At 47.6% G+C, this 15,140-nt stretch overlaps 1 protein-coding gene across 2 annotated transcripts in view; it reads right to left on the bottom strand.

The window, feature by feature from the left end:
• Window positions 1-15,140, bottom strand: part of Notum (palmitoleoyl-protein carboxylesterase notum) — a 30,610-nt gene that overhangs the window by 4,631 nt on the left and 10,839 nt on the right. For both annotated transcript variants that reach the window (XM_011140447.2, XM_011140449.2), the window contains exons 2-4: window positions 2,051-2,414; window positions 996-1,056; window positions 677-900 (exon numbers count right to left, since the gene is read on the bottom strand). In XM_011140447.2, coding sequence (XP_011138749.1) covers window positions 677-900; window positions 996-1,056; window positions 2,051-2,414 — 649 coding nt within the window. The remainder of the gene's footprint in view (window positions 1-676; window positions 901-995; window positions 1,057-2,050; window positions 2,415-15,140) is intronic.

Raw genomic sequence — 15,140 nt, 5'->3', positions numbered from 1 at the left:
AATCGCAAGGGAGTCGTCTTTCATCACGACAACGCCAGACCACACGTTTCGAAAAAGACGCTGCGCAAACTGAAGAGCCTGAAATGGGATGTCTTAACGCATCCACCGTATTCTCCTGATATCGCACCATCTGACTATCACTTGTTCCGGTCATTGCAAAATTATTTAAATGGAAAAAACTTTGACTCTTTGGAGGCTTTAAAAAACGGCGTCTCTTCGTTCTTCGAATCTAAACCGCGCAGTTTTTATGATCGAGGCATCCGTATGCTGCCAGAACGTTGGGAAAAGAAAACGATGGAGAATATATCATTGATTGAATAAAGATTTTTGTTTGCCTAATCACTGTGTGACTTTTACTCACAAACTCCGCACGAACTTTTGCACTCACCCAATACAAGTGAGAGGCTTGATTGATGGTGTAAAATATCTCGCTATTCACGTACGTAAGCGACAACGATATCGACAACGATATTATGATGGCATCATTGATTTATGATAAATACGCGATAACAATTATTTCTGATATTGACAAACGTGATATAAATCGCGGGCCGACGGACGACGGACATTTATTGCTCGGCGGGAGAATAACAACGACAATTAATAACGACAACCGTTTGACCGGATAATTGATTGATAAATTGACGACTGATAAGTCGGTCACGACGTGACATACCCAATTCATGATGCACCAGGTTGTGAATGCGATTCAGGTTCAGCATGACACCGGTGCCGCCCGCGCTGCTACCAGCCAGCAGCAAGGAGCGTGCGCCTTCGAGACCGAGGGGAATCAAGTCCCGGACGACCTGGACCAGCACCTCTGCTCCCATAAACGAGAACATGCCCTCCGGCGTGGCTCTGGTGCCGCTCCAGCTGTCGCTCGTGCAGTAAGGCACGAAACTGTGAACGATGAAAAAGCGCGATGTTAACGAAAAGGCTTGGCGATGGAACGACCGCGCGCGCGAGATCGATCGTGTGAGACGGGCAATACCTACACGTGATTCGCGTTGTGCCAGAAGGGATTCTCGTCTTCATTCGGCGAGAGCAGTCCGCCCACTGAAAGAGAGTCGTGAGTATTTTTAATTCGACTGCCAGCGGCGGGCACAAATCGACGGAAAATCGCACGCGTTGGTCTTTAAGTTTGCCAGAAGAACGAACTATCGGCGAATTATCTTCTTAATGGAAAAGCGTGCGAATACGCGGATTGTTTGAAATTTTTGCTTCGTTATTCTTCTCGATGCCGTAATTTGAGCCTCGTCGGCAAGAATTTCATTCGTGACTCCGTATAGTCACACACAGAGAGAACGATTTCGTTGAATTTAACAAATGCTTATTTGGAATAGTCCAAATAAATTTTTTGATTGATCGAACGAAGTTTTGTTTGGCGCAACAAAAATATTTTGTCGCAGCTTAGTACCAACGAAATGTTTTTGTTGCGTCAAACAAAATTTTGTTCGATCAATCGGAAACCTTTATTTCGACTATTCGAAATAAGCATTTGTTAGATTCAACTAAATCGTTCTCTCTGTGTAGGATCGTAGAAATATCGAATGCTGAAGATTAGAAATAGACGCGGCGCGGCCGTTCGCGCGACTTTTGCTGACAACAAGACGACTCCAAATTTATCGTGGAACCTACAGACCCCGAAGTGCCATTCGATGTACGTGGGATACCTTGTACATTGGATTGTGGCGTAAATTGGTTTGTTAATATCTCGAGAGAGATACGCGAGTCGAGCAAAAACAGAGGAATACAATTTATGCCGTCGTCGCGACGCAGTAAATATTATACGCGCACAGCGAAGCGGACAGAGTTGCGCATTGAACCATGTCGCATGACGTGCGTTATCAACATGAACCGCTCGAGGAAATGCGAACGCATTTAAGAATGCACGCGTCCGTGGAGGACCTCGGAATTAATTTATGACGGGGCGCGAGAGATCGTTCGCCCGCTCGGGAATGATGCACAAGCGGAAAATCGTTTCCGCTCCGCACGCGACGTATAATTAGAGATCGAGAGAGAGAGAGAGAGAGAGAGAGAGAGAGCTCACCGTCGCGTGTGTCGGGCCACTGGGTTGACGTCATCAGATGCCGCAGCCGCAGCCACCTGTTCCTACAGCTCGTGTGGTCGTAGCAGTACCAGCCGCCCTCCAGGTATACGATCCACTGTTTGGAGGACTGGGACTTTCGTAGATAGAAACCGGCCTGCGATCCGTCGTTGCAAGTGATCGACCTGTTGCTCAGATACACTCTCTTCAGGCTCCTCGGGTCGTCAGACCCGTACTTCCCCAAGAGTCTGAGCAGCCTCTGTATCGCGTTGCTCTGGAGTGGCGGCGAATCCGAAGGGAACCAGACTGTGTTCGTCGGCGTGTCCTCGGCGACCGTCGTCAGGATCACGACCAGACACAACGCGATCTGAAACACGCGCGTAGCGCGTCGTTATTCTTCATCGTTTCATCTTGATACATCCCCCCTCATCTATTTTAGTTATTTCTATCGGAGATTTTGGCCGATCGCTCTTCCCCTCGTAGCACAATTCGGACGAATTAACACGAGACTATCTTCACAAGACAAATATAGTAAGGCAATTTCCCGGTTAAACAGTTCTCCAATGCCTGTTATCGGGTCTTCAATAATATCTTCTGCATATCGGTAAATCATAATGGTCCTCTTGAGAGAGACCTTCGATAAATCCACTCCTTCCTGGGATCTTCCTGAGATTCAGAGAGATTCGTAAACATAGATAGGAGATTGTCATCAAGGGAGTGAATTTTAAATTAGCTGCTTTTTCTTATCTCGCTTGCACGAAGAATACAAACTCACTTGTCCGATCGTCGCGTGATAATCAAATATCGCTTAATTCAGATATTATCGCGTATTCTCCTCCGGTAACTAACGCGATACGGCGATTCTACGGCGATCTCGGTTCTCGCGCGGTATCCCGTCCGTGTTCTTTTTTCGACGATTTCTACACGAGCGTATCGTCGATCAGACCGGCGCATCGGGCCACGTAACAAACGAGCAACCGCGGGAATAATTTAAAAAAAAGCGACCCCGACGACGACGACGACGACGACGACGACGACGCCAAGAGCTCCACGGCGCCACTCTCCCTCTCTATCCCACACCCGTCGTCTGTCGTTTCTGTCGGTGTTCTCGGCGCGTTTTACCGCAACAACGTCCCTCTCTTCTTTACCCCGGCCTCCTGCCCCTCTTTCACGAAAGCGACTACTTAGGATCAAGTTCCAGCTTCCAGGACGGTAGCCGGCGGCGGAAACACCTCGGAAACAGAAGCTCGGTCTCGGTCTCGGGTCGAGATGAAAGGCTGCCGCCAACACCGCGGATGGTAGGAAGGAGAAACGTTGTTGCGACGCAATTATGATCGGGCATAATGGGCCGCAAACGGCGGATTGGGTTCCGCTCCGTACCGAGCAACGGGAGCAAAAAGGAGAGGCTCACTTCTCGCTCGTTTCCCCTTCGCGTAGCTGCCGCGAAAGGAACGCGCCGCGACGTCGCGATTTAACCGTGACCGCCGATCGTCGGCCCGTATTTTCTCGCGGCCTAACGCTAAACGCTCGCGGCTATTCGTCCGACTTGGGCTACACTGATGTGTCATACATCGTAGTCCTCGAAACCGAGTCGCGACGTTTCGACGAAAGTTTAGCTCTCTCATTTCGAGCAACGGAGATATTAAATCTCTGCAACTGAACTGAAATCCCGCAAATTCCATCGAATTTCGAAAGAATCATAAGCTTTAGAAACGCATATAAGTACAGGCGATAAACAAGCGAAATGTCGGTTTCTATCTATTTTAAAGCAAGCCTGCTTTTAAACTGAATCCCAAACTCATAATTTTGTTACAAAGAATATCAACAAGTTATTAGCGACGCTATCTTCAAGTTCTCGAGGCTAGTGTAAATCGAAAGTTGGTTTTTAACGTAACTTTGCACTGTGCCGAAGAAGTCTGCAAAGACTAATTAGTATTTGCAAATATTAAATTTTATTCGTAATTTACTGCTAATTTCCGTCAATTATTTTCTTAAAATTTTTCGAAACATTTTTTTTTAATAATCTCGCTTTTCACATTGCGACCCGTAGAAAATCGCTAGAGAATTTTAACTTCCGAAATATCGGTGTGCGTTCACAATACCACGGTCATACAAAGATAAAATAAAATAAAAAAGAAGAGGATAAAAGAGGGGAACCGAACGGGAAATACTTCATGGCTCGTCAACGCTGAGGTGTAATGCTCGTAGCGCAAGGCAAAGCCAGAGGGAGTTTACCGTCAAACTTAAAGCCGAGTCGAAAGCGTGTCCCTTCGTGTACCTTTCGCGACATTGCGGATTACAGGAAAACGTCGGCGCTGCAACGCGCCGACGATTTCGAGAATCCACGAATCGGAACTTTCGGGAAGGTCGTAAATAAAGGTGACGACTCGGAAGCTTCCACTTTACGTAACCGCTTTATTATGCCGTGAATCAATTCGTTAATGTGAGTTGCCGAGGGGTAGCCCTGAACGAGCGAGGGTGCTCCGAGTGCTGTCCGGAAAAAGAAGAGAGAGAGAGAGCGGAAAAACTTGAACCCGGAAATACGACGCAATAGTAATAACCTCTGACGCAAACGTTGAATGTCCGAACGGAGTTATCGTTTACCTATTGTTCTCTGATATTTTTTAAATGCCCCGCAGCAATTGAATTAATTAATTAATTGTCCTGTTTTTATAAAATAACACAACATCCTGTATTTTCGCTCTTTATTTTTTAAGACATAAATTTTTATTCGCGCATTGTATCGAATAACAAACTGTGTACTCAACCAGTCAATTTCATTTTTAACTGCAGCTAGTTATTCTCTTACCAATTATACGAAATATGAATTCTTAATAACAAGTAGATTTCAATAATTTCAGCGCACATTCAACTATCGTTTAGTCGTATCTCTCTTCTCTGATCATAATAGCCTCTTCTATTAGAGTTACGTTCTCTACGGAACTACTTTTGCATAATTTAGAGCTTTCTCTCAAGGAACACGTATCCCAAGATGTATAAAGGACCCTCAAACTCTCTCTCCCACTGCCGCCATTCTCTCCTTCTCTCTTAGTCTCCCGCATGTGAGCTCTTTTGCTTTCTCTCTCTCTCTCTCTCTTTTTCCCTGTCTTTTTGCTCGTTTCGCGTCCGACGCATTAGAGGGTGTCCTGGGCGTGAAGGTGTTCGTCATAATTTGCCACCCGGCGCATAATCCCCGTGACAAAGGCCGACAAAGTGACGGCTGTTACTTGGGCCGGCACATCGTATACTAGCTGCAGGGAATCCGGTAGCAGGTAAAACGTTTAAAGATACCGTGCACCGCAGTCAAAGAGATGAATCACGCCGTAGATAAATGGCCGCGATCTGAACCGCTTTTTACGACGAGCCGCGGCACGACGCACCGTGTCGCGCACTCGTGCGATTCTCGAGTATACTCGCGCATTCCTCGATATTTTGCTATTTGCTGGTGCACGCGATAGAAAGAGAAACGTCCGATACAGCGAGGCTCTCGTCGCCGCCTTCTTCGAGAAAGCAATCGCTCCTCGATGGCTTTCGCCGAAGGGTTCCTTCGCAGGAGAGATGGCTTGACGTTCGAGAATCTATCCCGATGTATACTATCAAACGGCGTAATAGAAAAATCAAAGAACTTTTAAAGTAAAAAACAATAGCAATTGAAATATAAATTGTAAGTTGTATTCTTAAATTGTTTTTGCCTTCGCAGTTATTTAAAAAATCATTTTATCGCTTCTGGCTACGAGGTATAGTAGAAAATCGATGAATGAATGTTGTATTATTGGACAGGAGTAACATACTAGAAAAATATTACGCGCGAAATAATATAAAAGTATATATGGGATATACATTTCGAATAGATTTATTTATCATCAGAGAAAAATGTGTTTCGTGCTTTTTTTGATCGAACATTCCCTTATAAATAAAACAAAAAGTTTTTGAAAGAAGTAATTGATATAAATTTCATCGTTGATAATTTGCGTAACTAGTACTAAACATGATTCATCTGTATACGATAATTATCGCGTATTTGTCTCTTTAAATGATATTAATTCTTCAATGTTTGATTTCCATATTTCCTACGTAGGAGCTGGATGAATTTTGTCTCATTTTTATTTAAATCTTACCTCTTTGTCATTGTACGTTCATTATAATTTCACAAGTTGGAACAGACGCATAAAACAGAACAGACGCATAAAAGCGAGTTTAATTACCAGCAGGAAATTGAAAACATTTCATATGGGAATCACCGGCCTCGGTTTCGCAATATTAATAAAACCCCATCTCGCTGACCGGTATCAGTGTGATTTTATTTATTTTATGTTTTCATTCCGATCCCAAATGAGCAAATTTTCCTTAAATCTTTTTTATCTGCAGCATACCTCTCACAAATTCGTGCGTGATTTAATTTTCATCGGAATAATCAAATGACTGAGCCTTTGAATAATCGATTTAAATATATTTCTATTAGCCATAAAACGAATGAACAGAATACTGATAAAAACGAAATAATAAGTTTTTGTTAATAATTTAATTAAAGCGTATTATACACGGTTAGCGGATATCACATTGTTTATTAAAAATAAAAATGTCATATTACTTTAATGTCTGCGAAAGAGATTTAAAAAAATTGTTAAATATCAACTTTCCAAAGGATGATAAAATGTAAACAACAAGACGCACGCGTGTGTGTCATATTTCTCAAGTATCATAACTAGAGAAAGAGAGACAAAGAGAAAAAGAATGATTAGAGAGTAATTTTTATATTAAAAGATATCCCGATATATCCCGCGAGAATTATGTAATTTTTAATATTAATCAATTTTAATATAAGCAACTAAAATTTAAATCTTGGACTTTGCCGTTCCTTTTACCCTTTCGTGTAAGCAAATGATCTCGCGGCACGAACGTTGGCCAGGAATGCCCTGCTTTGCGATTCCTTCCTCGACAAAAGAAGCGTTCGCTTCCGCAAGATTAAGGAGCCGGCTGATCCGCTTCCCCCGTCGCGAATTCATTTGTTCCACACCTGATTCCTTCTTCGAGGTTGACTGCCTCTCGTGGCTGGTGATGCGTGGCATTCCGCCGATGCGGCGTGCGCGAATGCATACGCACGGATGGATGGAGGAAGAAAGAGCACACAGGGACGGAGGGAAAGAGAGAAATGCGCAATTTATTCATACTTTGGGACACGGATGTGTTCCCTAACAGCGTATAGGGAAGAACAGAACTTCAGGGATACATACATAATGCATCGATAGAAGTATACTTAAAAAATGTAGTGCTCAAGACAAGATGAATGGTTCAAGGATGAAGCAACGGGGGAATAACGGAGTCAGAGGCGATATGACGAAATTGAATAAAATTTCGTTCTCGTACGCATGCTTTGTACGACCTGCGATTAATACGGGAGTTTAAACCCAGTCGCGCTTGTACAACGCGTTTACCTACACAATTACACTTTTTTTCTTTCCGCAATCGCACGATGCCAGAGAACACAAAAGCGGAGTCCTCGCTCCACTTTGTTCCGCTCGAAGTCATAATTAGGATTTCATACTTGGACAATGCCAAGTGCCTTTCTCCGAATTAAGCAGTAAGCACAATATCACCGACGGAAGGAACGCGCGTAGAGAGAAAGGGAGAGAGAGGGGACACAAAAACAGCGAGAGAGAGAGAGAGAGAGAGAGAGGGGGGGGAGAGGGAGAGGAGAGAAGAGCATAAGGGAGACGAAAACAGGTTAAAAATAGCCAGAGAGCGGATCGCGGTCGGCACCTTTGAGAGGGCCGTGCGCGCGTCTTGCCGGCCGGCCGACCGGCCGAGAGTCGTTGATCGTTCGCATCGCGTTTCGTCGTCCGGATGTTGATGATGATGGTGAGAGACCGTCTCGTTACCATTACGAGGGCCGGCCAGTCGGCTAACACGCACCGCAAACCACGCATTACCATAACCACGCGCGCAAGCAGCGCGGCAGGATGGCGCGGCGGCGGGACTGTGGTATTTGTCGCGACTCCTTCTTCGAGCTTGGGCGAAAGTAAACGACAGCTTTCATCGCTCTCTTTCTTTCTTTCTCTCGTGACTTAACGAGCGCGCTCTAGCGCTCGGAGGGTGAAAGAGCTCGCGAGGGTGCGGAATTACGTTCCCTCGAATATCCGGCTATTTCCACTCTGCGCGAGTTCCCGCGCGAGCGCCGCTTTTCCGGGCAAGACGGTTCTTTGACGCCGTCGTCGCCTCCGTGCGTGACCTCCGTGTGGTGGCTTCCCGATGTGTGTGAAGTTAGCATCGCCATTTCGTAATTTCGCAAGAAACGAAATTGTGCTGAGTTATGCTAGGTTTGTGCCACGTTGTGTCGCAAGAACCAATCGCCTGTCTCAAAAAACAAAGCGACAATTAAAAAAAAAAAACAATTTTTTGGCCAGCATCGTCATTTTGTTTTTTCGAAAAAACAAAAATGGTGCTGGCTGCAGCCGTGGCTACTGAAAGTTGTGCCGCAAGGATAAAAATTCTATTTCTTGCCGTTCAAGAGAAAAAAAATATCAAAGATTTCGAATTTAAGATATAATGTTTATTCACATAGAACTTTTGAACCGTGACGGATAAATGAATTCTGCGACATGTGCTGAGTTGTGCTAATCGAGTACAACAAGAAACGAATAAGACGTGTTTTGAAAAACTTGCCAGCACGGGCTCCGAATCCCAGCACTGGAAAATCGATGATATCGTAGTTCAGATACCGCCGGCATTAGCATTATCCGAAATGTACCACGCGGAGGTTGCTCGGTCGGATTTACACCTCTTGTGTGTGTATGTGTTGGGTGTGTGCGTGCGTGCGTGCGTGCGCGCGAAAAAACAAAATGGCGGTGCTGGCCAAAAAATTGTTTTTTTTTTAATTGTCGCTTTGTTTTCTGAGATAGGCGATTGGTTCTTGCGGCACAACGTGGCACAAACCTAGCACAACTCAGCACAATTTCGTTTATTGCGAAATTACGAAATGGCGATGCTAACTTCACACACATGGCTTCCCGCGTGTTTTCGTTAGACTCGTATTCTCGAGATTTGGAAATTATAATTTCGCCGTTTGGCCATAATGGCGGCATTGCATCTCGGTCTTATGTGCGCCTCGCGGTCGCGATTTCGTCTCGCGTCTCGCACCGTCGCACGGCGAAATCTCATTAACCCGCGCAACAATTCCAACATTGATTTAATAATACGTCGCGTATAATGAACGGCCGTAGTTGCCGCGGAATGAATATTCATTATTTTTCATTACTATCGATTCCATCAACTGAGTCTCAGTAGCCCGTGATAGAGGATAATGTTGCATGCAAATTCGACATTAAATTAAAAATGTAGCCGCGCGCTATCACGGCTGCTCTCTGCTAGGGGACACGCGTCCCGAACACGAACGTCAACTCCCCGAGGAGAATTTCGGGGATTAACGAGGCATCGTGGTGTGTCCATCATCTCTGTTGCTGTTCTCTCTCTCTCTCTCTCTCTCTCTCTCTCTCTCTCTCTCTCTCTCTCTCTCTCTCTCTGTCTCTCTCTCTCGCGGTCTATCATCGAGTACCTGTACTTTGAAACAATCGCACTGCCGGTATATAATTTGATGACTCGGAGATCAAACGATTATTATCCGCGCGTATTATCTTCATTGCGTTGTAACAGCAAATATTTCGTTTCCTCGGAACATTTCGGATTTTTGATTTGGCATTCGCAGTGATGCGCGTGAGAGGACTTACCGCATATTTTCCTCTCGGACTTTTCTCACACATGTCGAGCAGTGATAATGTCGTCGTTCGCAAGTTCACGTTATGGATATAGACATCGAGAACTCGAGCCCTATCGGGTCGACTTCTCGCGAGAGCCTCAGCTCGAGGCGTATCTTTGGCACGGATGACGGCGCATTTGAAAGCTTCCACGGTCTTCCCCTTCTTCCCGTGCCGCCTCGACGGGAGAGAAGATCGGCCTCTTTAACGGAGGGAAGAAGCGTCCGGACGCGAAAGGTGAGGCAAGATATGTGCGCTCGGCTCCACCGATTGAGCTGTCCACGCGGATAGATGTCGGACAATCTTAGAGTATAAGCGAAGCTATACTTCGCTATGCCTCGGCATTTCTGCGGTCTAGGCCGATTCCCAGACAGAAGTCGAGACCTGCGGTATCTCCCGAAGCTTCTTGACCATTTTTATGCAAGATGCAGAGTGTATTCAGCTGAAATTGGATATCTCTCTCCATTGACCCTCGTGCGATCCTTGGAAGAAGATGACCGCGAGCACAGGAGTGAATCGCATTAGAAAAGAAACATAAGAAATACACTACAAAAGATTACGATAATGTTAGAATTATGCCTCTTTCCTGATGCTTTGTTTATAGGACATAACCGCTGGATGGTCCGAGGATCAACGTTTTATGTACACCGTACAGAGCACCATCACGAGCACCATCACCTAGCAACGTTGTTTCTCGTGTGTACAAGTTAATCGCAAATTAATTCCAAGACTTTGACATGCCGCGACCTTTGTGCGCACATGCGCTCTGTATGAAAATGCCATGAAGCAAACACTTGGACCATATCCTGAGCGCTTAGGTGCGCATCAGCATGTCCGGTAGAGACGAGCGGATGTTTGCATTAGCCTAGACCGCATCCAGTAATTAATGTAACATCTCGCAATAATCAGAGACGGCGCGCTGACATATATCACTTGTATTTAGATCAGAGCCCGAAGGATACGGCGATAGGGAAAGGCACGTAAACATCGCCGTAATTTACGTCGAGGGAAAGGGTAAGAGAGGAAGGGAGGGGAGAGGAGGGGGAGGGAGAGAGGAGAAACAACGGGATCGAGAGAGAAAGAAAAAGCGAGAGATAGACGCATACAACGCAGGGTGTAGAGAGGGAAGGGCCGAGGAAGGAAGAGAGCAGGTGGCAAGATAGGGTATACGCCAGTGGATTAAGGCACGGAGCGGCGAGTCAAAGAGATTTTCTCCCTGGCCCGTCTCGGCAGGGGCCCCTCGTCCTAACAAGGGCTGAAATATGACTGCCTTGCCCTGCCTTGCCTTCGTTCGTTCATTCGCTCGCTCGCTCGGCTCGGCTTCGCCGCACCGCGCCGCATCGTACGCCTTCCGAACGTGTGCACGAGGGAAAAGTGAAGGAGATATCTCCTGGCAACTAATTTATCGGTCGGTCTGCTCGCCGGCGACCCGCGGGATCAACGCACTTGCCGCCGTCGGGCTCATAAACTAGCTCTAACGCGGGTTGCGATTCTCTCGCCGACGCTAATTATCCGCGCGCGACGCGAGACCCGCGGAAACGGAGACGCACAGACGTCACCGCGCGGGCGAGGAGGCGAAGGCCGATTCTGGAGGGATCCCCAGGCTCGATTACTATCGTGATTCTGCCGTGGAGGTAACAGCGCAAGCAGATCCTGAGAGATTTATATCTTTTTACTCATTTGAAATTGAGTTTTTTTTTCAACCAAGATCACAGCATTCTCTTCAAATCACAAGCGATATGGAATCAAGAACGCGTGCGTCGAAAGCAATATCAGGAAATAAAGGAAACGACGCCAAACTGTGATTTCACGAAGAAAAGAAATAGAGTTTGAAGCAATTAATTAATTACCGAGACATATTTTATAACGCGAGAGATTACGGTAAAGAAAAGTGGCACATCCGATGAAAATTGCGACGCGTGTATTACGCGAGGGCACATACTGTTGTGCATTCGAAACAAGACCGAGCAGCGTCGCTTCGGATGTACGGCTGCAAATTGCAATCAAAGGATATATTTTCTCGGAATGGACGATGCGGAAAATTCAGCGAACCGCTGCCGGGCAGCTCTACATATTTACTACGTCTCTGTAGATCCGCATTCAAAGCAGAACTGCACGACCGCTGAATAACATGGTTGAATCACAACGACCACAGACATCCGGCGCCGCAAAGAAAACTTTTGGATTCAGATTATCTAAAGAAAACAACAAAGAGAACAGAGAGAAAAAGAGAAAAGAGAAGGAGACAGAGGGGAAGAGAGACGCGGCAAATTTTCCAGCACGTGCTTCCTTGTAATATCCTTTTACGTCGTACATTTTTTTCAGCACGCGGAATACATCATAATGAATTGTACGTCTTTATGTAAAGTAGCTGCTTAGTACTGCGCTAATGACTCTTCTTGCGCGGAATGTTTTAGCCCCCGCTCAAAAATTCAGTCTCCGAACTTTTTCCTGTACATCGTACCTCACTTAAATTAATTACGCTTTAACATTTTTCACCGGTATTTAACGACACGACGACGCGGTAATATCCCCCTCTCACACTGTGGCGATGCGACCCCCCTTTCCGGGGGGGGGGGGGGAGGGACAATTCCACTTGCCACACAATTAATCAACGTCCATGCACACACGCGGATCTCACTCTCTAACATCGACATCGTCTGGAGAGATATTTCCGATCTTTTGATTTCGCGTTTCGACGCGTCGCGTCGCAAAAGGAGAGACAGAGGAAACGTCGTCGTCGAGCGGAGCTCGCGTAGTCCGCACGCGTAGTCCGGTGAGGACCTCCTCCAACGACATCGCTGCGGAACGACCGAGTGTCGATGCGAGCGCGGTACACCGCAATTTACAATCTAAGGTGCGCATTTTCCGGCGGAGATTGATAGGAAGAGAAGACAGGCAGACAGACAGACAGAGGGAGATAGAGATAGATAGATAGATAGATAGATAGAGAGCCGACCAGGCCGGTGTGGCGCGCCGCGAACAAAGTATCCGCGCCGACCGTGACTACGGCACGGCGGTTGCACGGTGGTCGCCGACGGTCGCGGCGCGGCGGTGCAGCGGTTGCGGCCGCGCACGGCGGCGGCTCTGCGGCGGCGATAGTGACGGTGACGTCGGTGGTAATGGCAACGGTGGTAGTGGTGGCGGCGCGGCGCGGCGCGGCGGCGCGATGGTGATGGTAGCGGTGGTCCATCGGAGTAAATATATTGGATGGCGGTAGGATTGGTGGCGGTGTCTTCCGCTCTCTACTTGAGCCGCGTGCCCGCTCGCTCGTTCACGCCCGAGGTGCGCCTTTGATGTGCCGCCTACACCGCGTTCTTGCTAACTCGCTCTTTCTCCCCTCCTCTCTCTCTCTCTCTCTCTCTCTCTCTCGCTCGCGCGCGCGCGCGCGCGCGCAACTCTCCATCGTAACTCGTGCGGCGCGGCGCGGCGGAACCGGGAGATTGCGTTTTTCCTCTTGCCGACTCCGGCCGGTGCGATTGCAAAAAGCCGCTGTTCCGCGCCGCGGAAAAATCCCTGCCGCCCTTAGCCGAGACGTCGAGCCGCGGCGCGCCGCGGCGACGAACTTTGACCTTGATTCGCCGGGGGATCGGGGAGGAAGCGAGAAACGCGCGGAGGCGCGAGAGACGGAACATCGATTATGGCCGCTCGTTTCGAAGGCTCGGCCGCGCGCTGGAAATGGCGTTTTTGCACGCGCGAGAGAGACCATCTGCCTCTTCCCCCTGCCACCCCTCCCACCCGATATTAGGGCGGCTTCTTTGCCAACGAGGGAAGAAGCTGCGCGAAGGAGACTCCGAGGAGAGCGTTACCTGTCGCCTGTATTGATGTCGCTCGAGCAAACGAAAATGTGCTCGCCCCTTGCGAGAATAATTGCGATCGAATTGTATGAAAGAAAGGGAAAGAAACTTGCGGCGTTTAACGAGGCTAGTTGCGCGCGACTGGAAGGCCGTCGATGGGGAAACTCGCACGTTCTTTTTGCACAGAAAACAATACACAAAAATTTGCTTCAATTACGGCGGATGAAATTGGCAGTTTTCGTTAGCAGATCCTAACGCGTGATCGTATGAGAAACTCTTCTTTGAGGGAGAAAAAAGGAAAATCAGGTCCAGCCAGGATCCGAATTCGAAGAAGCGCAACGCGGCGGCTCCGGGCACTTCGAGAAATCCTACTACGGCTGATATCAAGCGAGTTAGGCGAAATCGGACATAACGGCGCGGTAGCGAACGCGTAGGTAGGCAATCATTTTACGGGAGCTTATTTCGAAGATCTCTCTCTCTCTCTCTCTCTCTCCCCCTCTCCCTCTCTCGTTTCTTTTTCTTCTTTTCTCTCTCTCTCTCTCTCTCTCTCCCTCTCTCTCGCGCGCGCGCACTCGCGCGAGCTCCGTGCCGCCGCTCTCGACGGGCCCAAGTCCTCCTCTCTTCCTCTTCTTCGTATTCATCTCACGGTTGCTTCCTCGCCGAGGAAGATTCTTCACGCGTGCCCGATCCGGACTTGTGCGTATCCTCGGCATACGCTCTTTCCGGAAGCCTCCGCCGCGAACTTCGGCGCACATCAAAGGTCCCAATCCCGGCCGCCAATCCGCGACACCGTACAAATCGATAATACGATTCGTAGCTGCCCCATAACGAGGTTCATCTCTCTGCCCTCTCGGCGATCTTCTCTCTCTCTCTCTCTCTCTCTCTCTCTCTCTCTCTCTCTCTCTCTCTCTCTCTCTCTCTCTCTCTCTCTCTCTCTCTCTCCCCCTCCCCCATTCTTTCCTTCCCGAGGTTATCGGGTCTGCCCGAGATATCGAGAAGATTCGTAACGACCGAATGGATTTTACGGCGACGACGCGGCTTGCCGCGTTTTCTCGGGCCGTAAATAGGAAATTGCCTTCGCGTGCTCATGGACGCTCATTTCGATTGCTAATTAGACCCGCCGGGGGTACGCCCGACGCATAAGTTTGTAGCGCAAAGCCTTAGTCCGCTTTATATCGTAATTCGGTTTGCACGTCCTCGAGCAGCGCGCGCCGCGCTCCTGTCAATTTTATTTCGTCTGATAGTTTTTATTTTCTTCTCAGAGTCTCGACATCTTGCAATAACGGAAGCTTGTAAAACCGAAATTGCCAAAATAAGAGATCGCACCGTGCTCTTCGACACATTAAATCCCTGACATTGAGCGTAACCGTTTTTTACGCGCTTAAGAGAGCGCGTTTATCATTAATAATAAACAATTATGTTTTCCCGTGAGTGAGAATCTACATCGCGCATGAAATGCGTGTTCATAACGATATATCGAGCGACATGCATTTCGAGACTGTCAAAAAAAAAAAAAAGAAAATAAAAAAGAAACGCGTGCATTGA

Source organism: Harpegnathos saltator, unplaced genomic scaffold, assembly GCF_003227715.2.
Source record: "Harpegnathos saltator strain DR-91 unplaced genomic scaffold, Hsal_v8.6 scaffold779, whole genome shotgun sequence".
NCBI lineage: Eukaryota > Metazoa > Arthropoda > Insecta > Hymenoptera > Formicidae > Harpegnathos > Harpegnathos saltator.
Note: the sequence above shows the minus strand (reverse complement) of the source record. Positions and strands in the feature narration are given on the sequence as shown.